The following is a 24,252-nucleotide window of genomic DNA, read 5'->3' as shown; positions in this document are numbered from 1 at the left end:
TTGCAGAAATAAGCAGGGGCGTCCATGATAACGCTGCTTGGATGGCAACATATTTTGCTCCAAAACCTGTATGTACCTTTCAGCATTAATGGTGCCTTCACAGATGTGTAAGTTACCCATGCCTTTGGCACTAATACACCCCCATACCATCACAGATGCTGGCTTTTCAACTTTGGCCTGTAATTATTTTCCTCTTTGTTCCGGAGGACACAACGTCCATAGTTTCCAAAAACAATTTGAAAAGTGGACTCGTCAGACCACAGAACACTTTTCCACTTTGCATCAGTCCATCTTAGATGAGCTCGGGCCCAGCGAAGCCGGCGGCCTTTCTGGGTGTTGTTGGTAAATGGCTTTTGCTTTGCATCGTCGAGTTTTAACTTGCACTTACAGATGTAGCGACAAACTGTAGTTACTGACAGTGGGTTTCTGAAGTGTTCCTGAGCCCACGTGGTGATATCCTTTACACACTGATGTCGCTTTTAAATGCATTACCGCCTAACGCAGTACAAAATCAAGCCTAAAATTTTCCATTAAATGTTTGTTTTAAATACTCACCATTGATGTAATGTTGTGTGACGGACACTGACAAACAGTTGCATTTTTTTCTCATTATGTCAATTTACTACCAGGACTAAGATATGAAACACTTTCGTCACTGAGGTACTGACATGTCACAAAAAAGTAGAATTTTCAGGTTGTCTCTTGATTTTTCCCATTTGTTATCACTTTACTCCACAGTCCTTCAGATGAATCATTGTTTAAAAACGACACAAAAAATAAAAGTGCTGAGTTGACCCTGAAGATGTCAAAAAAAAAAGTCGTTCAGTGAGATTTGCTGAGATCTTGCAAGATATTGCACAGTGGTGCTTTGATCTCTGAGAAAATTTGTGCAGAATTACAGGTGTATTTTTTAACTCCAAAATATACAAGCTTAGGGTTCCACTGTATTTTACATACATGACAAAAATATCGTGGGTTGTGTATTGACTCTTGTGGAACACCATAAGATATCAAAATATTCACTGTACCGAATTTTTCGGAGTATAAGTCGCACCGGAGTATAAGTCGCACCGGCCGAAAATGCATAATAAAGAAGGAAAAAACATATAAGTCGCATTTTTTGGGGAAATTTATTTGATAAAACCCAACACCAAGAATAGACATTTAAAAGGCAATTTAAAATAAATAAAGAATAGTGAACAGGCTGAATAAGTGTACGTTATATGACACATAAATAACCAACTGAGAACGTGCCTGGTATGTTAACGTAACATATTATGGTAAGAGACATTCAAATAACTATAACATATAGAACATGCTATACGTTTACCAAACAATCTGTCACTCCTAATCGCTAAATCCCATGAAATCTTATACGTCTAGTCTCTTACGTGAATGAGCTAAATAATATTATTTGATATTTTACGCTAATGTGTTAATAATTTCACACATAAGTCGCTCCTTAGTATAAGTCGCACCCCCGGCCAAACTATGAAAAAAACTGCGACTTATAGTCCGAAAAATGCGGTATATGTCACATGATTCTAATCAATGTAGTATTGTTATTCATACCACAGCAGAGATGCAGCAAGCAAAAAAAAAAAAAAAATCAAACGAGCCAGTGTTAGATTTGACAAACTTTATTTAGCCTTCCTAACGAAACACTTCGATTTTATGTACTGTACATCTTCAAAAATGTATTTTTTTTCCACCCCTTATATATACAATTACATATTTACATGTTGTTTACAGGCACAAAAACATCCCGGTTGCCATATTGGGATGCAACACAGTGAGCCTACCATAGAGAATTATACCATTGGAAATGCAGAGAAACACGACAACACTGCACCAAAGTATGAATGTCCGTTCACAGCAGTGTTTGTGCACATTCATGTTGCTCCTCACAGTTCCGCCACATCCAAAGTGTGGGGTCTCCTTGCGTTACACACAGTTAGTTTGAACCAATGACATGAAAGGGGGTGGCAGAGGAAGGTTAAAAAGTGTTAGATGTCCAAACCAAGCGAGGGAAGTGAGCTGCCAGGACTTACCCAGGGCCAGGCAGAAGAGCAGGAAGCCCTCCTGGGCATGAAGCCCCCAAGCCTGGTCCTTCAGCAAGGGGGGCAACAGCGTCACTTCGGCCTCACCAGCCTCCATGTAGGAGGAGGAGGATGAGGTGAAAGTGGAGGAAGAAGAAGGGAAGACACAGGGGGACAGTGAAGGTGACGAAACTGCGAAAGAGGCGGTGGTGGGGGAAGAGAGGGAAAAAAAATACAAAAAATGTTGAGGAACATTCTGCCCAAAACAGATGGATGCCAGGTGCAATAAATAAAAGCATTAAAATAAAAACAATGCGATTCACCTTAAATAATTATCTGATTGTGTCCAGGGCTTCAGAAAAAGAGGATGAAAGATGGTGGAGAACCCAAAAATTATAAGAAAAAAAAGGATTGTCCTGTCAGGACGTCAGTGGTTTGATTTGTTGCAAAACTTTGCTGGCTCATACCGGGAATAATCACGACACGCTGAGCTAACCTTCCCTGAGAAACGCTGAGGGCCCAGGATGCAAAAAGAACAAACGACAATACTAGGTCAGCCTACGTACACAGAAACCAAGTCCACTTTGGAAAACAACCAAATAACTTACCAATTTGGTAAACAAGGTTTCCAATGTGGAATTTAGCAACCAGCTTTTCTTGCTGGACTTATTCTAAGAGGGTGCACGAGCTTCAGTGAACACACAAAAGTTTTAGAGAGTTGGATGTGCAGTGCATTCGCAAAGTTTTCATAGCTTCACTTTTTCAACATGTTGTTATGTTACAGCCTTATTCTAAAGTGGAATGCATCCATTTTGTCCTCAAAATTCTACACACAATACCCCATATTGACACCGTGAAGTTATTTATTTTGTATTTTTGCAAATGTATAAAAAATAAAAAATGACATTTACATAAGTATTCACAGCCTTTGCCCAATACTTTGTTGATGCACCTTTGGCAGCAATTACAGCCAAGAGTCTTTTTGAATACGATGCCACAAGTTTGGCACACCTATCTTTGTGCAGTTTCACCCATTCCTCTTTGCAGCACCTCTCAAGCTCCATCAGGTTGAATGGGGAAGCACTGGTTTTTAATCCATGATGTCTCTGTACATTGCTGCATTCATCTTAGTCTAGTCAGGGAGGTGACCAAGAACCTGATGGTCACTCTGCCGGGGCTACAGTATTCCTCTGTGGAAAGAGGAGAACCTTCCAGAAGGACAAACATCTCTGCAGAAATCCACCAATCAGGCCTGTATGGTATAGTGTCCAGACGGAACCCTTTACTTAGTTTTAAGTTTTCCTAAATGCACCTGAAAGACTAACACTTTGAGAAACAAAATTATGTGGTCAGGTGTCATGTTTGAAGGAAACCAGGCATCGCGCTTCACCAGGCCAATACCATCCCTACAGTGGGGATGTTTTTCAGGGGTAAGAACTGGGAGACAAGTCAGGATAGACGGAAAGATGAATGCAGCAATATACAGAGACATCCTGGAGGAAAAGCAACGCTTCCCATTCAACCTGATGGCGCTTGAGAGGTGCTGCAAGGAGGAATGAGTGAAACTGCACAAAGATGGGTGTGCCAAGCTTGTGGCATCGTATTAAAAAATACTTGAGGCTGTAATTGCTGCCAAAGGTGCATCAACAAAGCATTGAGCAAAAGCTCTGATGATTTTTTTTTTTTAATTTTGTAATAAATTGTAATTGCAAAATTTTTTTTTTTTTTTAAAAGTGTTCACATTGTCATTATGGGATATTGTGTGTAGAATTTTGAGGACAAAAATGAATTAATTCCATTTTTGGAATAAAGCTGTAACAAAACAAAACGAGGAAAAGTCAGGCGCTGTGAATACTTTCTGGATGCAGTGTCTTATGCAAAGATGCAGCAAGAGCGTAAGGTGAGGTTTCAGGCTAGCAGTAAGGTTCATCTGCATCTGCAAACTGTATAGGCTGGGAGGCGCAGTCCACATCAAAGGGTTTCTCCTGGGATGAGCTTTCATCTCCGAAACTGTGGGAAGGGACCCGACCGTTGCCGCACTCCGGTTCAGTCTCGTAGCCGGTGTCGCGCAGAGCCCGCAGATTCTGGCTGCCGTTCTGCGTGGGCGTGGGCTCCGTCATGTTCATTTTGTCCGTGCCGGGTGCCTCCATGAGGCCTGCTTCACAAGCGCGGTACTCTGGCTGACTGGCGGTTTTGTGTGTGCCCAGCAAGGCCGCCCGCAAGCGCAGGCAGGGCGCCGGGAGGTACTGCATGTAGCAGTTGTACGCCATGGCGGCCAGGAAGAGCAGGAAAAAGAGGAGGAAGAGGAAGAGGAGCGCTATGCTGTTGCTTTGTTGCAAGTATTCCGCCTCGGGCTCGGCGTTGTCGGGGCGGGTCACGCTGTCCCTTGGCGGGAGATGCTGCTTTGGCAGTGACTTTGTAGGGAGCGGGGTTAGTGAAGAGTGGGGCGGGGATGTGAGCATCACCGGAGCTGTGAAATTGGGAGGGGCAAGGGCTGGAGTTAGCACTCCGTCGGTGTCAACGTTACCTTTGCCATCACGTGCGCTTAAGGTCTCTCGGTTCTGGAGGGTTGTCGTCGCCGCTGCGTTGCCGCCCACACGTGGGCCTCTCGGCGGGAGATCGAGACTCAAGACGTATCCTGCCAGGAGGCTGGTGAAGTTCTTCCCGACGGCGGCGGCGAACTCCACCGACCAGCACTCATAGCGGCCTTGATCCTCTGGAGCCACGCTGTAAATGAGGAGGCCGTTCTCACGGATGAAGTGGAAGCGGGAGGCCTCGGTGAGAAGCGAGCCGTTGGATTTCCACAGCACGTGCGCCATATTGGAGCGCAGCAGGCAGGGCAGCTCAGCGGAGCTCCCCGGCTTCACAGTCACTAGTTGGTAGTCCTTCAGGGACATACCTGGCGCTATGTGGGGAAAGGAAAGCTGGTATTACTTAAAGGGCCCAAATTATGCAAAATTAACATTTGAATGATGCGCAGTGGAACCTCAATTTACATCATACTTGCCAACCTTGAGACCTCCGATATCGGGAGGTGGGGGGAGAGGGGGGCGTGGCTGGGGGCGTGGTTAAAAGGGGAGGAGTATATTTACAGCTAGAATTCACCAAGTCAAGTATTTAATACATATATATATAAGAAATACTTGACTTTCAGTGAATTCTAGCTATATATATATATATATATATTTATTTTATTATATATATATATATATATATATATATATATATATATATATATATATATATATATAAATAAAATAAATACTTGAATTTCAGTGTTCATTTATTTCCACATATACACACACATAACACTCATCTACTCATTGTTGAGTTAAGGGTTGAATTGTCCATCCTTGTTCTATTCTCTGTCACTATTTTTCTAACCATGCTGATGATGCATTCTGCTTCATCTCCAGTTGTGCACTGCACTCTCTAAAAGCTCTAGATGTTATTGTCACATATGCATGTACAGTAGAGGGCAGTAGTGTCCTGTTTAAGAGTGTCACAACATTGCTGTTTACGGCAGACGAACTGCTTTACGGTAGACGAAAACGTGATTGCTGTTGTTGTGTGTTGTTGCCGCGCTGGGAGGACGTTAGTGAAACTGCCTAACAATAAACCCACATAAGAAACCAAGAACTCGCCCTCGATCATTCTACAGTTATAACGTGATTGGGCAGGCACGCTGTTTATATTGTGGGAAAGCGGATGTGAAAACAGGCTGTCGACACGTCACTCACGTCCGCCTGAATTTCGGGAGATTTTCGGGAGAAAATTTGTCCCGGGAGGTTTTCGGGAGAGGCGCTGAATTTCGGGAGTCTCCCGGAAAATCCGGGAGGGTTGGCAAGTATGATTTACATTGTACAAACCTTTCAATTTACGAACCACAGGCCAAATAGAAATTTGCTCTGGTGTATGTGTACGTTTCATCCACCAATTGTGTGCTTGCAGTGCAGCCATTTTGTGCCCGGCAGCTAGGGGTGTAACGGTACGTGTATTTGTATTGAACCGTTTCGGTACGGGGGTTCCGGTTCGGTTTGGAGGTGTACTGAACGAGTTTTCACACGGACATATTAAGTAGCGTAACGCACGTTGTGTAAACAATGCACACCGAGGCACAACACTCGGCATGCTAGTAGCTAACGGGCTACGATAGACTCTTTTCCCCGGACATGTCCTCTTTTGCGGAGCTGTCAGGGCGAAGTTTCTTAAATGCTTCAAATGTCCGGCATTTTGAGTTAGGGTTGCGTGTATTTTCAATGTACGTTCAGGGTTAAGAAGGGGTTAAAAACAAAAATTGTGAGCGCAGCAGCATTCGTGAGGGAGGGGCAGAGACAGAGAGAGTAAAAGAGTTATGATAGTTATGACGTCGCCAGGCTCTGCTTTTTATCCATAGATTTATCAGATTTTATTTTTTATTATCTACAGCAGGGATGTCAAAAGTGTGCCCCGGAGGCCATTTGCGACCCACAGCTAATGTTTTAAAGGCCCACGGCACATTCTAAAAATACTATTAAAATAAACAAAAACATAACAAAAGTGAAATAAAAAAGCTTAAAGGTTAAATGTAATTTAGAAAAGGTTGCAATGTTGACTAATAAAACAAATCTGTTTTTTTTCTTTCAAACTGTCATTGCTCAAAACACTATAGAATCAAAATCAATGTTATTATGAATTTTTGACCTATCCAAGGTTCCGATTACTTCACATCAAATATTCCACTAAGAAAAATATTTTTGGTGGAAGATTTTGCAAATTTGGTAAATAAATAACCCAAAAATGTATATTTTGTAATTTTCTTACTGTACCGAAAATGAACCGAACCGTGACCTCTAAACCGAGGTATGTACCGAACCGAAATGTTTGTGTACCGTTACACCCCTAAGCACATCCATTGTGGGCAAACTGATCAGTCCCTAGTGCTCATTATTTTGACAGCAGTTCTGTCATTAGCTACTGTGCTAATTGCTACTTTGTGTGCGTTTAAGTGTTATTTTAGCCTTTTTACAATTGTTTTGTAGTTTTTGATAGCTTAATATGAGCCCAAACAAACCAATGGACAAGCGATGTGTGGTTTTGATACATTCAACAAATATACACAGCAGAAATGGGCCGCCGATCAGTATCGAACGATTTTCGTAAAAAAGTATGTGATCCCCAATTAATGCTATATACAACATTTTTTTAGTCCCCTTGCTGACACGTAGCGAGCAGCTAACGTGTGAGTGTGTCTCTATACACAGTGTGGAGCAGCTCCTCTAAGTTAATAATAATCACCTCCATTACGACAGATAAACTGTAATTCTTAGTATATTAAGCTTCATTCAAGTACAGATAAGTTATCACGGGGGGAAGAGAATAATTAACTACTTTAATTATTGTGTTGTTGTTGACCTGTCATTAGCACTCACCATAAATAAATACAGAAATCTACAGTTAATACACGTAATTGTTAACGGCAGATCTTACTCACGGATGATTGGCATTGGAATCGGTTGTGTGAAAGTGGATTTTTATTTTTTATTCCTAATCATTTTAGCGACCTGGCTGTTAAAATGGTATAATTTTATGAAAGAGTTTTATGATTTCAAACAGAGTGCACCACAGGGCTAGTGACGGTGTGTGTGTGTGTGTGTGTGTGTGTGTGTTTGTGTGTCAGCAGGGTAGCAACGTAGGAAGAGGACAGTTCAGTTAGTTTTTGTTTTGTTCTTAAATAGAAAGTTAATCCATAACCCCCTTGTTATGTTTGTTTGATACACAGTACTGTATAGCGCTTTATATTGTGTCCAAAATGTATAAACTTTTACTAAAATACAGACTTTTGTGGAGGCTGGAACATATTTTTCATGTTTACATTGTTTCTTATGGAGAAATTTGCTTTAATATGCAAACCAATGAAGTTTGTAAATTGAGGTTCCACTGTATGTTTTATGACCACCACTTCACAGGAGATGGCTTAGTAAAATATAAAAACAATATTTAAAAAAACAGGCTTCATTACACATCTTAAAATAAAACCTGCATCTACCAACTATCCATCAGTCAGTTACAGACATGGGAGCTGTGTGTTTGATTATTTAGTTTTTCTCAAATTGGGAGCTGTGTGTTTGATTATTTAGTTTTTCTCAAATTGGGAGCTGTGTGTTTGATTATTTAGTTTTTCTCAAATCTAATTCTAAAATCGAAGTGTGATGTTAGCAATGAAGCTTACAACATTTAAAGTTAAAAAGTTAAAGTACCAATGATTGTCACACACACACTAGGTGTGGCGAAATTATTCTCTGCATTTGACCCATCACCCTTGATCACCCCCTGGGAGGTGAGGGGAGCAGTGAGCAGCAGCGGTGGCCGCGCCCGGGAATCATTTTGGTGATTTAACCCCCAATTCCAACCCTTGTGTCCTCCTGTCCCACTCCTTAATATTACGTTGTTGTATGTAAAATATGGCATCTAATATGTTGGACAAGTGTAGAGATACTGTGTATATTGAAAATAAAGTGCCCTATAGCTCTTCTTGGAGAGACACTCCGTCATCAACTCTGAACTGAACAAACAAGGCTCATTAGCATTAAAGCTACAGACACACAAATGGCATGATCTTAGTATGGCTGACTGAAAGTCATTTTAAACTGTCAAAATTCCAACAATAAGGCTACATTTCAAGTACATCACTTTGATGTATTATTGTGAATTTCTACTTTTTTTGGCTCAAATTTCAATCAACTTTAGCCCTAAACAAAAATAGCAAACACGTTTTTAATTTTAACCATTTGAAGGCCTTTTGATCAAATGATGTCAAATGAGGTACACATTTTAGTATACATTTGCGTAACGTGAGCTATTTTACACATAATAAATTCCAATCCAATGTCCCCAGAGAGTTAAACTAGCCTGACAACAAAGCCTGCCATTTAATAGAGGACCATTTTGCCTCACTTCCTCAATGAATACATGCGCCTTACCTTTAGGACATTTGTCTGCATCACCATTAAGACTCTGAATTAGCCTCCTAAAGAAAAAAAACATATGTTTAAAGATGAATGACTGTGTAAGCTTTAGTGACAACGTATGAGTTGTTGTCGTCACCTAAGCTGCTGTTCGGGTGCATCAAGGATATTGACGCAGTGAGCAGTGTGAGGGTCCCAGGCGCAGTAAGGGTCTCGGGCCAGTATGCAGTCGTCACAGGATCGGTACCTGCCACAGAAGGATGTGGGTGACTGCACCACCCTCGAGTCGGAACCAGCGTAAATGGATCGCGTCTGTGGGAGCACATTAGGAAGCCAAAGAAAGCGTACATTAAACTCCTAGCTCATCTTCCTCAAATAACACACGTACACATCTTCTGTTTTAGGCAAAGCTCTTTCAGCTAATGAGAGTGAAGACTGACCTCGGACGACAACACTAAGGTCTTGATGGGTTCCGACTTCTTAAGGAGCTGGATCTCTTCCACAATGTGGACGACTCCGCCGATAACCACCGACTTGTGCAGGACCCCCGTATCTAAAAAAGGATATATTATTATCATTATTATAGTCATTCTGTCAAGACACATTACTGCCACCTGCTGTTGAAACAATACTGTACTTTCAGTAACACTGAATCTAATGTATGAGGCAAAAATGTCATAACTTTATCAAAATTGAAGAAATATATACAACTGTGGTCACATGTTGGGACCTCAAGTGCAGTTAGTTATATTTTTACCAATTATATTACAGAATATCTTCTCAAGGGATGATAGTGTAGATATGAAACATGGATATACTTTAAAATAGCGATGGGTTAAACCAGGGCTGTCAAACTCATTTTGGTCCTGTGGCCACATAAACCCTAATTAAATGTCAAGTGGGCCGGACCAGCACAATCATGTGCCTATAAATAACAAGGCCATGTTACCTTTGTTTTCATGCAAAGAAGTACATTAGAAAGCCTTCATATTTAATTATATATGCATTTACAAAAAAATAACAAGCTCAACTTCTTTGATGTTTTCACACAAAACAAAACAACTTTAGGTCACTATTTTCAAAAATGTTTGATGAAAATATAAATATTTGATGCATTGCGCTGCTGTGATAGTTTTTTTTAATTAAGGCATCAATTTCAATGGTTTATTATATAATGTAACAAATAGTTACTTTTTTTTTTTTTTTTTTTTTTTTTAAGTGCAGCACGCGCCTTTTGTAATAACTTTTGCAATTATCCAACATGTTATTATAAAATACAACTAAAAATTTAATTACAAAATGTGGCATAATCACATAATGACTTGAACATCCATCCATCCATTTTCTACCGCTTGTCCCTTTTGGGGTCGCGGGGGGCGCTGGAGCCTATCTCAGCTGCATTCGTGCGGAAGGCGGCGTACACTCTGGACAAGTCGCCACCTTATCACAGGGCCAACACAGATAGACAGACAACATTCACACTCACATTCACACACGAGGGCCAATTTTAGTGTTGCCAATCAACCTATCCCCAGGTGAAAGTTTTTGGAGGTGGGAGGAAGCCAGAGTACTCGGAGGGAACCCACGCAGTCACGGGGAGAACATGCAAACTCCACACAGAAAGATCCAGAGGCCGGGATTGAACTCACGACTACTCAGGACCTTCGTATTGTGAGGCAGACGCACTCTTCCACCGTGCTGGCGACTTGTCCAAAAATGTTTTGATGAAAATATAAATATTTGATGCATTACGCTGCTGTGATAGTTTTTTTAATTAAGGCATCAATTTCAATGGTTTATTATATAATGTAACAAATAGTTACTTTTTTTTTTTTTTAAAGTGCAGCACGCGCCTTTTGTAATAACTTTTGCAATTATCTAACATGTTATTATAAAATACAACAAAAAATTTAATTACCGTATTTTTCGGATTATAAATCGCAGTTTTTTCATAGTTTGGCCGGGGGTGCGATTTATACTCTGGAGCGACTTATGTGTGAAATTATTAACACATTACTGTAAAATATCAAATAATATTATTTATCTCATTCACGTAAGAGACTAGGCGTATATCAGCAATCGTCACACACACACGTCAACCAATAAACATTTGGTGGGGGCGGGTCATGGCAGAAGTGCATTGTGAAAAAAAAGATGCTACCTGCTACTACTTCTGTACCTATGAAAATTGATCATTTCAACATTGGCAGTAACTTATAAAAACTGAGAAGGGCTGAACAAAAATGGTACCAAAAAGGAAATCATATACTGCAGGTTACAAGCTAGAAGTAGTGAAATATGCAGCAGAAAACGGCAATTGAGCAGCAGAAAGAAAGATTGGAGTAAGCGAGAAACTTGTAAGGGACTGGCGAAAAGCGGAGGCTACTCTTACTGAAATGAAGAAAACTTAAAAAGCTAATCGCGGGCTAAAAGCTAGGTGGCCACAGCTCGAGGAACGAATTCACAAATGGGTGCTTGAAAATTGCCTTTCAAATGTCTATTCTTGGTGTTGGATTTTTATCAAATAAATTTCCCCCAAAAATGCGACTTATACTGTAGTGCGACTTATATATGTTTTTTTCCTTCTTTATTATGCATTTTTGGCCGGTGCGATTTATACTTCGGAGCAATTTATACTACGGAACGATTTATAATCCGAAAAATACGGTACAAAATGTGGCATAATCACATAATGACTTGAACATGTATTACCTTATTACATAATACACCGTTATTACAGGGCTGTACTCATTTTTGTGAGGTACTGTGACCGTTTCATACCTGTTGTGGTGAAGATGACGTCATAGATGTTGCCATCAAGTGCGCGGACCCGCTCGACCACAACCTGTGTGTAGTTGACGTCTTTGGTAACGAGGCGGGGTCTGTTGCCGACGGGAAGGACCGGATCCTCCATCAGGGGGTGGTCTTTGACAAACTGCAGGGTTTTGTCCGGGAGGTGCAGGGAGCTGTTGATGTTCTGCTGCCGCATGTGGCTGTTGATACACTGGCATGGCAGGTAGAGAGACATTTTAACATTGTTTAAACAGACAAAGGAACAGCTGTTTACACACTGCCGAGAGAGTGAGGTAGGCGTGACTTTGCAATGTAAATGGGGAACTTGGAACCAAGCTATGCAGACATAAATGGCGTGGTTACCCAAAATAAACCGGAAAAAATTAAGTTAAATAGAACAAGAAATGTGGGCTATTACTTCACAGATATTGTAATATGATTGTTCATGTTTTCCAGTCAGTACAGATTAGGGTCCTATCGCATTGTGTTATGCATTACAAACTCATTCGGGTACTGACGCAGAACCTTTGCTTACGGCAAATGCCGTAGCATGCCGTTCGTTGCAAGGCGATGTATTACTACTGTAGTTTGCTCTTACAATAACAATGTCGCTACAGCTTGGTTATTATACAAGTTACGGAACGTAAATGAAGTATAGTTGAATAGTATTGTATGGCCCACAATGAAAATTAGTTTGACGCCTCTGGTGTATGGCGCTAAAAACAAACAAGGCGCTAAAAACAAACCGTGTTCACCAGAGGGGATCGGCATTGAAAGGCATTAATCGACACGAAAATCAGCTGATACTGATCAACATATCCCTAATATTTATCGTACCGTATTTTTCGGAGTATAAGTCGCACCGGAGTATAAGTCGCACCTGCCGAAAATGCGTAATAAAGAAGGAAAAAAACATATATAAGTCGCATTTTTTGGGGACATTTATTTGATAAAACCCAACACCAAGAATAGACATTTGAAAGGCAATTTAAAATAAATAAAGAATAGTTAACAACAGGCTGAATAAGTGTACGTTATATGACGCATAAATAAGAGAACGTGCCTGGTATGTTAACGTAACATATTATGGTAAGAGTCATTCAAATAACTATAACATATAGAACATGCTATACGTTTACCAAACAATCTGTCACTCCTAATCGCTAAATCCCATGAAATCTTATACGTCTAGTCTCTTACGTGAATGAGCTAAATAATATTATTTGATATTTTACGGTAATGTGTTAATAATTTCACACATAAGTCGTGAAATTATTATAGTTTGGCACCCCCGGCCAAACTATGAAAAAAACTGTGACTTATCGTCCGAGAAATACGGTAATTTAAAATCCTAGTGGATGACTGAACTTACTGCTCCAGGACGTGGTGACGGAGTGATGCCGTTGTAGCGGACCCACTTGGTGTGGGACTGCTCCACCGTGGCCTTCTGCATGTACTTGCCCTCGGAGAAGACCTTCTCCACTGTGGTCAAGTTGTAGGCGCACACGGCCGACAAGCCCACATTACCCCTAGAAGAGAGTACGATTAAAATGCAGAAAACGTACAAAATGATATCGTCTCTCTCCTCGGAGCCCAGTGACTGACCATTGGGACGTGAAGACCCCATAGATGACCGTGTCCTTCAAACTTGCACCCTTCAGTATGAAGACATCGTGTACCACGTTGAAGACAAAGTTGAGCTCGGGCATGGAGCACACTAGCTTGGCTTTTAGAAAAGATGTCCACTTTTTCTGCAGTGTCCTCTGTCCTCCAAGATCACCCTGTGGAAGAAGGATGGTGAGATGAGATTGGAAAAGAGACAAAAGGAGTCACAATTTATTTTCACTATTTGCCACCAACTACAAAAAAATGGATTCTGGTGTCATCTATAACATTTTTCATCTTTTGATTACTAAAAAAAAAGTTACTTAAAAAAGTTAGAGACTAGCTTTTTAACTCTTCTACTCCTGAACTGCTGCACACAAATGGAAGAAAATGTGTGAAAACATTCACTCCTACTGTGCTGCCTGTGATAATATTTTCCTAACAAATACACCACATAGCGGTGCTGTAATAAAACCCCAACGTTTCAACATCATCCAACTCCAGAAATGGGTTCTATTTTCGCCCACTGGAACGCCCACTTCTTAACATATTTCCAGAGTTTTAAAATATCTGTGAGGGTTGATTAACTAACTTAGAACAAACTAATTAAATCATGAAAAGGCATTATTTTCACGGACCGGCTTTCTACGTGTGGCAAAAATAAATGCATGAAAAATAGAACTCAGTGCAACACTGAATTAGTGGGAGCCCTGTGCTTGTTTCTTTGCAATGAGATCCCCAGCAGGTTGATGGTAGTATATACCATCAACCTACCGGGGACTGCAGATGAAAATCAGCCTTTGGCTACAATCTGTCACATTTACCGTATTTTTCGGACTATAAGTCGCAGTTTTTTTCATAGTTTGGCCGGGCCCCAGTGCGATTCATATATGTCTTTTTCCTTCTTTATTATGCATTTTCGGCAGGTGCGGCTTATACTCCGAAAAATACGGTACATTTTATATGTTCATTAATGTGCATTGTATCATGTCACAAAGTTAGAACAAACATAACGAATGGCGACTACCTATGAGGTGTTTTATTGTTTAAACAAGCTTATTGGTGTGTTGGGGACCTCTGATCTAAAGAACGTTAGTCCAAGTAAGGAGTATGTTTTGAGTTTGGGTGAGGTTAAAGGGAAGGGCGATAGTTACAAAAAGACATAGAAATAAACAATAGTCTACCGTATATTACCAAATAAACACCCTTGGGCAAATAACCGCCCATGTCCTAATAACCGCCCGGGGTCTGACCCCATTTTGTGAATTAACCGCCTCTTCCTAATAACTGCCTATGTCCAAATAGCTCCCCATGGGCTGTTATTTGCATGATTTAGATTAAAATGCTACTGGGGTTGCGTTTGCTGCAGTATTATTTTTTAGATGGTTTTATAGAGTACTTGGTACCATAATTTTATTTTTCCTGTATGCTGCTTTATTTAAAACTTGGATTACTGTAGCCTTTATTTTATTTAAGTGACAGTATTATTGTTCTGTTTTGATGGTGGGTTTTGTACTTGAGTACTTGGTACCATAATTAAATTGTTCCCGGTAGGCTGCTTTATTTAAAAAGTTTATTGAATGTGAGTGTGAATGTTGTCTGTCTATCTGTGTTGGCCCTGCGATGAGGTGGCGACTTGTCCAGGGTGTACCCCGCCTTCCGCTCGGTTGTAGCTGAGATAGGCTCCAGCACCCCCCGCGACCCCGAAGGGAATAAGCGGTAGGAAATGGATGGATGGATGGATGGATTTATTTTTAGTATTGGTATTCTATTTGACAATTGTTGCACTACTGCCATGTTGAGGCCTTGTTGATCTCTTGTCTTTTGATAGCCTACCTCATGTTGATCTCTTGTTTTTTTGTTTGTATGTTTACAATAGCTTTAACATTTAAAGTTTTTTGTACGAAAAAAAATACTGGACAGTAACCATTGTAACCAAATAATGGCCTGGTGCAGGCTGGTGCAAAAATAAATAAAAGCCTTGTGCAAATAACCGCCTGCTTCTTTTAAACGCCTGTCTCCAAAATCGATTTTGTGAAATAAACACCCGGGCTACTATTTGGTAATATACGGTATTTAGTGACATAATCTCTCATCAAATGTTTTCTCTGGACAACATATCATAATGTAATATTGCCAATATGGAAGGAGAAATGACAGCATAGCCGGTATGACTTTCAAAACTATTTGCGGTTGGTCAATAAAACGCTGTAGGAAAACCCCCAGTGGGCGTTCTTGTGTCATGACAGAAAATCCCAAGTCCTGGACCCTTATTCAACGTTTGAAGTCGAATTGACTTGAAATTTCTCACACAGCTTTACAAAACACCCACTGTAGTGTTTGGTCGAATCACCCTGAAATTTGGTAAACATCTTAAAGTGGCACTGCACTTTTTAATGTAAGACAAGCACACATATGTTTTTCTATTTTTAATACATTCTAACTAGTAAATAAATGTGAGCAAAAGTCTGCTTACAATGGAGCCTATGAAAGTCAATCTATTCCGCCTATAAAGCGCTCTAAAACACATCCAAACACCTCCATCTATGTTTTATACACATGGAGTAAGTATATATGTAATGCAGTAACAGGCACATTCATAATAACATGTTTTATTTAAGTATTTTGCTCATTCTAAGCATACGGCGGCACATTATTTTCACAAACGCATCACAACGTTCACTTTTTCCTTCAACAAACATCACTGATTACTACTCACAGCAGACTTTATGAGAGCCAACAAACATAATAACACATCACTTACTATACAAGGTCTCCTCTCACTCGGATGCCGACTGATAGGATGTTGATATGTTCCCGTTTGGATAAAGAATGACTCATAGCCTTTGCGAAGAAAAAAGAGGGAGGAACCAAGCGACTTCTTGTTTCCGTCTCACCATTTTCAGGTCTCAATTGGATGCCAAAGTTGACCAACTCGTCAGAGTACATTTTCATCCTTCTACTATCAAGGTGAGAGGCATTATTTATGATCTGGAACAAACTTTCAAGGGCTTTGAGGTGAAAAAAACAGCTCACCAGTCGATGTTGTCAACAAAACCACACAAGCTAGTTAGCTCCCTGTGATCATGGTGCAGCTATAAATAGTGTGTCTGCGTTAGTGATTATAATAACAATATCACTAATACTTGGTTAATATCCAGGTCACAAGATGTAAAAGAAGTATTGTTGGCTGTATTTGGATGTTACTTAAAGGTATTTATGGGCAGAATAAAAGACCTCCCATTGGCTCCATTGTAATAAGACTTTTATTTACGAGTTAGAATGCATTAAAAAATACATCTGTCGTCTTGTCTTTCATAATGATTGTAAAAGAGTGGGAAAAATTCAAAAAAAGTGCAGTTCCCCTTTAAATTGTACATGTTTGTAAAATTCTAGCTAGAAGGCCACCATAAAGAAAACAGATGAACTAATTGCCCAAAGGTCATTTACCATTTGTCTAATGAGGATATACAGTACATAACCAAGGGGTGTCAAATTACACCGTTAATTGTGATTGATCATGTTTAGCGCACTATGGGCCTGATTTTCTAACATCCAAACACCACGCACTAAACAGCGTGTACAATCTATAAAACGGTGTGTACAATTAGTGGCCGTGTTGCGTGCAATTTACTAGGACTGCGTGTGCAGTTGTAAAGTGATGCAGACTGCCTTATTTAAATAAGTATTTTTGCTAAACGCGGCATCACCACAGTGACACTCATTTACTGAACATTCATTTTATCATACTCCCTCCGTTACGTTTTGCTATGTTTTCAAACAAGTAGGAGACATGTACCACTTTTTATGGACATTTTAACAGCAGTCGTGCAGTGCATCAACAATAAAAACACTTTTTATTTTTTACCGCCGAAGATGTGCCCATAGGGGGCGGTTCCTTTTAATCTGCTCAAGATGCAAAAAATGCATACTTAAAGAAGTTTTTTTCATATAAGAAATATTTTAATAATACGTATTCCATGTGAAAAAAACATAATTGAAAAAATATTAAGTGACACCAAAACGCATAAATTTAATTTGTTTTAACAAGGGACAAGCGGTAGAAAATGGATGGATGGATGAAAGTCTTTAAGTCCTCTGGTAGTTATAAAAAAATGTTGCAGAATAGACAGTATGTCTAATATTTTTCATTTCTGACCGTCCAAAATGTGACACACATGTATGACGGAGGATTCTTGCCCGTCCATCGTCTGTCTTTGCAGCGCGAGCACTGACCCTGCAGCCGTGTGTGAAACTGTCAGTTTGCACGTCCTTCTGACACGTGCTAAATAAAACGCTAAATAGTGCTCGCAAAATGGTGAGGAGTATTGATAAATCACATTGCGCCTGCTACATAAGTATATTGCATCTTTTCTACCAGTATCGTGGGCGTTTTGATGATCAACATATATTTTGCATAATAAATTAAGGCAGAGACGTAAAATGAATTGCGTGATTGCACCCTTTATTCTGCTCACTTAACAGACGCAATCCACTTTGCACACGTTTAGGAGATCAGCTTTGCATGTACTTTTAGGTTTGCACGTGTTTTAGTAAGTCAGGCTCTATATTTTTTAATCGCGTTAATCTAACTTTTCATCTCTAACTTTAATCTCTGTATACGAATTGCCTCGCCATCGTTTTATGCTTGACAAGCACTATGCGACACAAATATTATAAAAAAAGAGATCTCACTCTGTCAGGCGTGTAATGTTAGCGTCTTTAAATAGCGCAGATAGGATGAATTATACCTAACAGTGTAAAATATTCATCATAAATTTTAAGATGTGTCAGAAGTGTGCACCTGGTGTCTGTGCACCAGCCAAAGACATGCACCTGGGGATAGGTTGATTGGCAACACTAAATTGTCCCTAGTGTGTGAATGTGAGTGTGAATGTTGTCTGTCTATCTGTGTTGGCCCTGCGATGAGGTGGCGACTTGTCCAGGGTGTACCCCGCCTTCCGCCCGAATGCAGCTGAGATAGGTTGCAGCACCCCCTGTGACCCCAGAAGGGACAAGCGGTAGAAAATGGATGGGATGGATGGATGGTCAGAAGTGTGTTTATAGCAAGTTCAAGTTCAACATTCATGACTTAAATGGTAAATGGGTTATACTTGTATAGTGCTTTTCTACCTTCAAGGTACTCAAAGCGCTTTGACACTATTTCCACATTCACCCATTCACACACTGATGGCAGGAGCTGCCATGCAAGGCCCTAACCACAACCCATCAGGAGCAAGGGTGAAGTGTCTTGCTCAAGGACACAACGGACGTGACGAGGTTGGTAGAAGGTGGGGATTGAACCAGGAACCTTCAGGTTGCTTGCACGGCCACTCTCCCAACCGCACCACGCCGTCCCCACTTATTGTTTAAAACCTGTTCTTAATGTTTTTTTGTTGCGTTAACTTCAGCACTTTATATGGACCTGATGTTTTATTTTAGTAAATACAACAGGCTTCATCTGTTAAAAATAAATGGCTTCAAAAAGCCACTTTTTTAAAATTTATTTATTTTTATATCTATCTTCAGGACAATACATCTAAATTAAATACCTCAAGTTTTATTGAGGGAGCTTAAAAAAAGAGATGAATTCATTACAGATGATAATTCATTAATTGCACACTTTTTAATAGCTTGACAACACTAATATATACGTTATGTGTGGTAGCATGGTGGTCTTTCAAAGCATTTTGAAGACAACCTATGGGAGGCGCCACACACATTCACGGCCAAAAATTCTATTTAACAGGAAGTCCTATTCATTTCCTATAAATGTAGATATGCTAAGTGTTTAAATATCCTCAAAGAAAAAACAACCAGCATCTTAGCTCTGTTAGAGGTGACAAAGTTTGTAGTGTTGCTATGTGAGTCTGTGTCCCAGCTGTACTCGGGCGGAAGGCAGGGTACACCCTGGACAAGTATCAATATTTCAAAAATAATTATCTCTTATATGTTTGTATTGGTGTAATGTTTACATTTCAATTTGGCAACATAACTTTTAACTTATTTACTGCCATCTTATTTACTTAAGAAAAAAAAAAAAGAGCCTCTCTTTTGAACGGCTCTTTTCAAGATCCGGCTCCCTTCAAATAGCTATCAATCCCATCTCTAGAATATGCCAAGGGCTGCTAAAAATGTGACAAATGTTGGTGGATGATACATTGTGCCACATATCATTGCCAATTTACAATAATATTGTCAGCATTACTTTGAGACCAAATTGAGCAGTAATGTAGTCACAATATATAATGATCATGCAAATAACCCATACAAACGCAATTTTTTTTTTTTCCACCATTGTAGTTGGAAGATCAAGAAAGTTTTATCCCCAGTTGGAAAAACTTGTTTTGTTGTTGTTGCCATCACTTTCCAGCAAATGAGGCATACAGTACTGGCTCGTTTGTCTGTGTTGACAGGATAATTTTGCTCATTCGCTTTGAAGCCGAAATATTATTGCTAGGGATAGCAAGGCTCTATTGCTGTGTAGGCTAGCAGTCCTGCTTCCACTCACACTGACAAAGATTGCGGATGACAGACATGAGGGTTCACTCCGTTCATTTAATCACATGCATGAGCAGCCTGGCGGGCGTGCATAGGCATTCAACATCATGCTAATTTTCATTGTTGTGATAAAAATACAACAGGTCTATGGAGCCGAATCCCAAGGCCCGAGGGTCATGGCGCGCTCGACTGACAAGCGTGGGGGGGTGCTGAGAGTGATGCACAGAGTGAAACCTCTTGCACTCTTTTTGGAAGCAAGAGATGAAGAAAACAAACACACACAAGCGTAGTAGCCATATAAGAATGCCAGAAAAATTATCAAGTTAATTTTCATTTATCGTGCGATTAATTGATTTATTGATTATCGGTCAAGGCCTACCTGACTTTGGACACCATCGCAGTAGAATATTGTAAATAAGCTTACCTTACAAACACGCGCCACTCTCGGAATGAGCAGATTGCCAAAGAACTCGTACTCCACGGACACCTCGGTGAAGAAGTAGTAGATTTTATCATCCTCGCCATCCACTCTGGTGTCTCCTTCCCTTATCACATCGGCGAAAACAAAACTCGGCTCTGCAAAAAAAGGGGGGAATTTTTTTTTACGGGAAGCACTACTAACTAGGGTTGTATGGTATACCGGTACCAATAAAGTACCCTGGTACTAATGAATTAAAAACGATACCATACAGCCTGAGAAGAATACTGGTACTTTTTTTTTTTTTTCCATTTGCATGCTACCGTTCGGCGGTGACTTACTGAGCCAGGCGCATGTTGAGTGTGTCAGCACGCACAAACAAAGCGCATACAAGCAGAAACAATGTGGAGAGGACAAATGGCAAAAATATATATATATATATATATAGATATATATGTAGACGCACACACATCTGATTTGTTAGTTGCCAATTTTTAGCGCCAAAACAGCCCACGTTGCGTAAACTAGTGCAAGTGAATTGACTGAATCTTTTTATTTTTAACAATGCGTGTTTTACCAGCTACATGTCTTAACTGTGTAGTTTTAGCCATAGTATTGTTTTTACTGTTTACTAATAACTGTATTTGCCCTAAAGCACAGACCAAGAGTGACAACCATAAGTTGTGAAGCATTTATTAATACAATGTCAAAAAGCAGTCTATTCTATTTTAACCTAATCCTAGATATGGCAAGCTATGCCAGTGGTTCTCAAATGGGGGTACGCGTACCCCTGGGGGTACTTGAAGGTATGCCAAGGGGTACGTGAGATTTTTTTTAAATATTCTAAAAATAGCAACAATTCAAAAATCCTTTATAAATATATTTATTGAATAATACTTCAACAAAATATGAATGTAAGTTCATAAACTCAGTGAAGCACAAGCTCAGGTTTCTCACTAAAATGTCTGTCAAAAAGAACTGTGAAAAGAAATGCAACAATGCAATATTCAGTGTTGACAACTAGATTTTTTTGTGGACATGTTCCATAAATATTGATGTTAAAGATTTCCTTTTTTTGTGAAGAAATGTTTAAAATTAAGTTCATGAATCCAGATGGATCTCTATTACAATCCCCAAAGAGGGCACTTTAAGTTGATGATTACTTCTATGTGTAGAAATCTTTATTTATAAATGAATCACTTGTTTATTTTTCAACAAGTTTTTAGTTATTTTTATATATTTTTTTCCAAATAGTTCAAGAAAGACCACTACAAATGAGCAATATTTTGCACTGTTATACAATTTAATAAACCAGAAACTGATGACATAGTGCTGTATTTTACTTCTTTATCTCTTTTTTTCAACTCAAAATGCTTTGCTCTGATTAGGGGGTACTTGAATTAAAAAAATGTTCACAGGGGGTACATCGCTGAAAAAAGGTTGAGAACTATTGAGCTATGCAATATGTAAAATATACAATTGTAAAATGATCTTTGAGTGCAATAAAAAAAAAAAAGTGTTTAATGCCTTTTGAATTTTATTCTAATCTTCTAAAATTGTTCTTTGAGTGCAATAAGAAACGTTTGTTTAATGTATCTTAAGATTTTCTGTTAAAATTAAGTCAATATAGACATTTTTTTGTGGTCCCCTTTAACTTGAAAAGTATTTAAACACATTTTGGTAGTGGTACCAAAATAATGGTATCGAGACAACCCTACTAGTAACTCACCATTGAGCCATGACGTGGAATACTCCGTTCTCAGTAGAGACTGAGATGGTGAGTATTTGGAAATAATGGGCTCACTCCCCAAGAAGTTATATGCAGTCCCCGAGTACAGCTCTCCATCTGATCAAAACCACAATAACAGAGTTATTGTCTCAGATTGAATCCTTATGTATAATTAACAGCGTTTTGCAAAATGAGCGTAAAAAGTGGTTCTCACTCACCAACCATGACGGTGGTGAAGCTCTGCGAAGGGTCGAAAGAGCACTTCCCCCTGCCGTCTTCGGCTCGACCCTCCAGGGAAAAGTCAGCTAAGTTCTGCAAGAAGAAAGCAAAGCTAACACGTCATCTTTGTGCTGCCATTGTTCACAGTTGGAGATGCAGCATTGATGATAATAACAGACCAAGTAATCACACTGGGGTTGAAAGGCATATGTCCCACAGATGTATAACCGCTTGTTGTCGACGACCTGCAGCACTCGGATGTAGTTAAGACAGTCGGTCTGGACAGAAGCAGAAGACAGAAAATATGAATGTACTCTTCCATAACAGAAGAAACCAGAATGATTTATTTCACCATTTTTTAACTTATTTTATTTAATCCTTTTTTCCAAAATATTTTTTACATCTCTTACCTCTTTTGACTTCCCCTTGAGGGTGCACATGGCTATGGGGCTGTCGCCAACCTGCCACAGAGCCTTCAAGTGTTGGCAAAGAAATCAGAATTAAAACATATCCTCTTCTTTGACACAGTCATTCATTTGTTTCATACCTTGTTGTTTCGGACGGTCACGTTCTTCTTGCTAAGTTCAAAGATGGCTTCCCTGGCGCCCACGTAGAGCGCATCTCTGTCCTCGCTCAGCAGCAGCGTGGAGTAGTTGAAGATGCCCGGCTCAGAAAACTCCAACAGCTCTAAATCTAAGCACAGCGTTCACATTTACCATTAACAGCTTGTTTCATTTTTAAAGGATTAATGCAGGTAAGTACATTCAATTAAGTAATGCCCTATTTTCCTTTGTATGTTGTTTACAAAAATAATATAGTGGATCATAAACCTCCTCTAAGGTCGTCCAATTCAAAATTCAACTAAAATGTGCCTGTAAAGTCACTCCAAACTCTTCTTTCAGGTTTTTTTGATAGTGTCACAGAACAATACCAACAATTTCAACGAGCAGATATGTGATGATGATGATTACAGAACAGGAAAAAAATACTTATGACATATACATAGACTATATCAGCTGCTGAGTAGAATATGGTACAAATATAAGAAAATAATATGTATTAAAAAACTTCAAAACATGCACACCTTCTGTGTTGCCTAGGCTGTTATTGTTCTGATAAATACAACACATGGTGGCGCTGTTATTTCCACCAAAGTTTGAGTCTATTACAGTATCAATAAAATTGTATTTACCTGTATACAGTATAGCCCTTTTCATGCACAAGCAAGTTGCAACATAGAGTAAGTGCGTTACACCAGAAAAAATAAAGGACAAGCGGTAGAAAAATGGATGGATGGATGGATGGATGGATGGAAATTACAAAAAATGTTGGAAAACCGCCACCTTTGAGGCGATCACACTGGAGAAAAACTAAAAATAACGTAATCGAAAAAATAATAAAACAAAATATCTGTAAAAAAATAAAATACAAATAATACATTAGTAAATGAAAATATAAATAGCTAGAATAATAATAATAAATAAAATGCAACAAATGGCAAATTAAGTCGATTAAATCAAAATTTCTCACAAAAAAACTATTGTAACTAAAAGGTGTTTAGCAAAATCACCATAAAAATGTGGTACACATGACAAACACATCTGTTAAATGTACGCAAAATTGGTTGAAAAACATGGCCGCTATCAAGTAAAATGTCATACGGGCGGGACTGTTGCAATTATTTGTTCCATTGACCATTTGTCTATAGTGGGACACACATATGTTACTTTAAACATTGCCTGTTAAGTAATTAAGGGTATAACGTTAGCGACTGTTTGGCCTTGCAACTGATTATTTCTTGCTAGAAAAAGATTTTTCATTGTCAAAAATCAGACATTTAGATACACAATGCACGGACATACTGTATGCAAATATAGCTTTTCTCTGACCAGTAAATATAAATAAAGGCTCTGTCTGGTGAGTCTCAGCCCAATATATCAAAAGCAAAAAAAAATCCTGTCTGTCTTTTAAGATCAAACATGTGTTTTCTTTACTGGTGCC

The 24,252-nt window shown here is 39.4% G+C and overlaps 1 protein-coding gene across 6 annotated transcripts in view; it reads right to left on the bottom strand.

Annotated features, from left to right (window-relative positions):
• The window catches only part of sema4d (sema domain, immunoglobulin domain (Ig), transmembrane domain (TM) and short cytoplasmic domain, (semaphorin) 4D), a 110,085-nt gene that overhangs the window by 8,003 nt on the left and 77,830 nt on the right, over window positions 1-24,252 (bottom strand). For 4 of the 6 annotated variants that reach the window (XM_061927452.2, XM_061927449.2, XM_061927453.2 and 1 more), the window contains 13 exons: window positions 22,799-22,944; window positions 22,662-22,724; window positions 22,431-22,529; window positions 22,251-22,344; window positions 22,033-22,149; window positions 20,310-20,461; window positions 13,385-13,560; window positions 13,152-13,308; window positions 11,768-11,990; window positions 9,427-9,539; window positions 9,126-9,298; window positions 9,002-9,048; window positions 3,633-4,944 (listed from right to left, as the gene is read on the bottom strand). In XM_061927452.2, coding sequence (XP_061783436.1) covers window positions 3,953-4,944; window positions 9,002-9,048; window positions 9,126-9,298; window positions 9,427-9,539; window positions 11,768-11,990; window positions 13,152-13,308; window positions 13,385-13,560; window positions 20,310-20,461; window positions 22,033-22,149; window positions 22,251-22,344; window positions 22,431-22,529; window positions 22,662-22,724; window positions 22,799-22,944 — 2,552 coding nt within the window. In that variant the 3' untranslated portion in view covers window positions 3,633-3,952. Of the gene's footprint in view, window positions 1-1,637; window positions 2,232-3,632; window positions 4,945-9,001; window positions 9,049-9,125; window positions 9,299-9,426; window positions 9,540-11,767; window positions 11,991-13,151; window positions 13,309-13,384; window positions 13,561-20,309; window positions 20,462-22,032; window positions 22,150-22,250; window positions 22,345-22,430; window positions 22,530-22,661; window positions 22,725-22,798; window positions 22,945-24,252 lie in introns of those variants that run through there. The other 2 variants (XM_061927455.1, XM_061927454.1) reach the window with 2 other exon arrangements.

Source organism: Nerophis lumbriciformis, linkage group LG32 (assembly GCF_033978685.3).
Source record: "Nerophis lumbriciformis linkage group LG32, RoL_Nlum_v2.1, whole genome shotgun sequence".
Classification (NCBI taxonomy): Eukaryota; Metazoa; Chordata; class Actinopteri; order Syngnathiformes; family Syngnathidae; genus Nerophis; species Nerophis lumbriciformis.
Note: the sequence above shows the minus strand (reverse complement) of the source record. Positions and strands in the feature narration are given on the sequence as shown.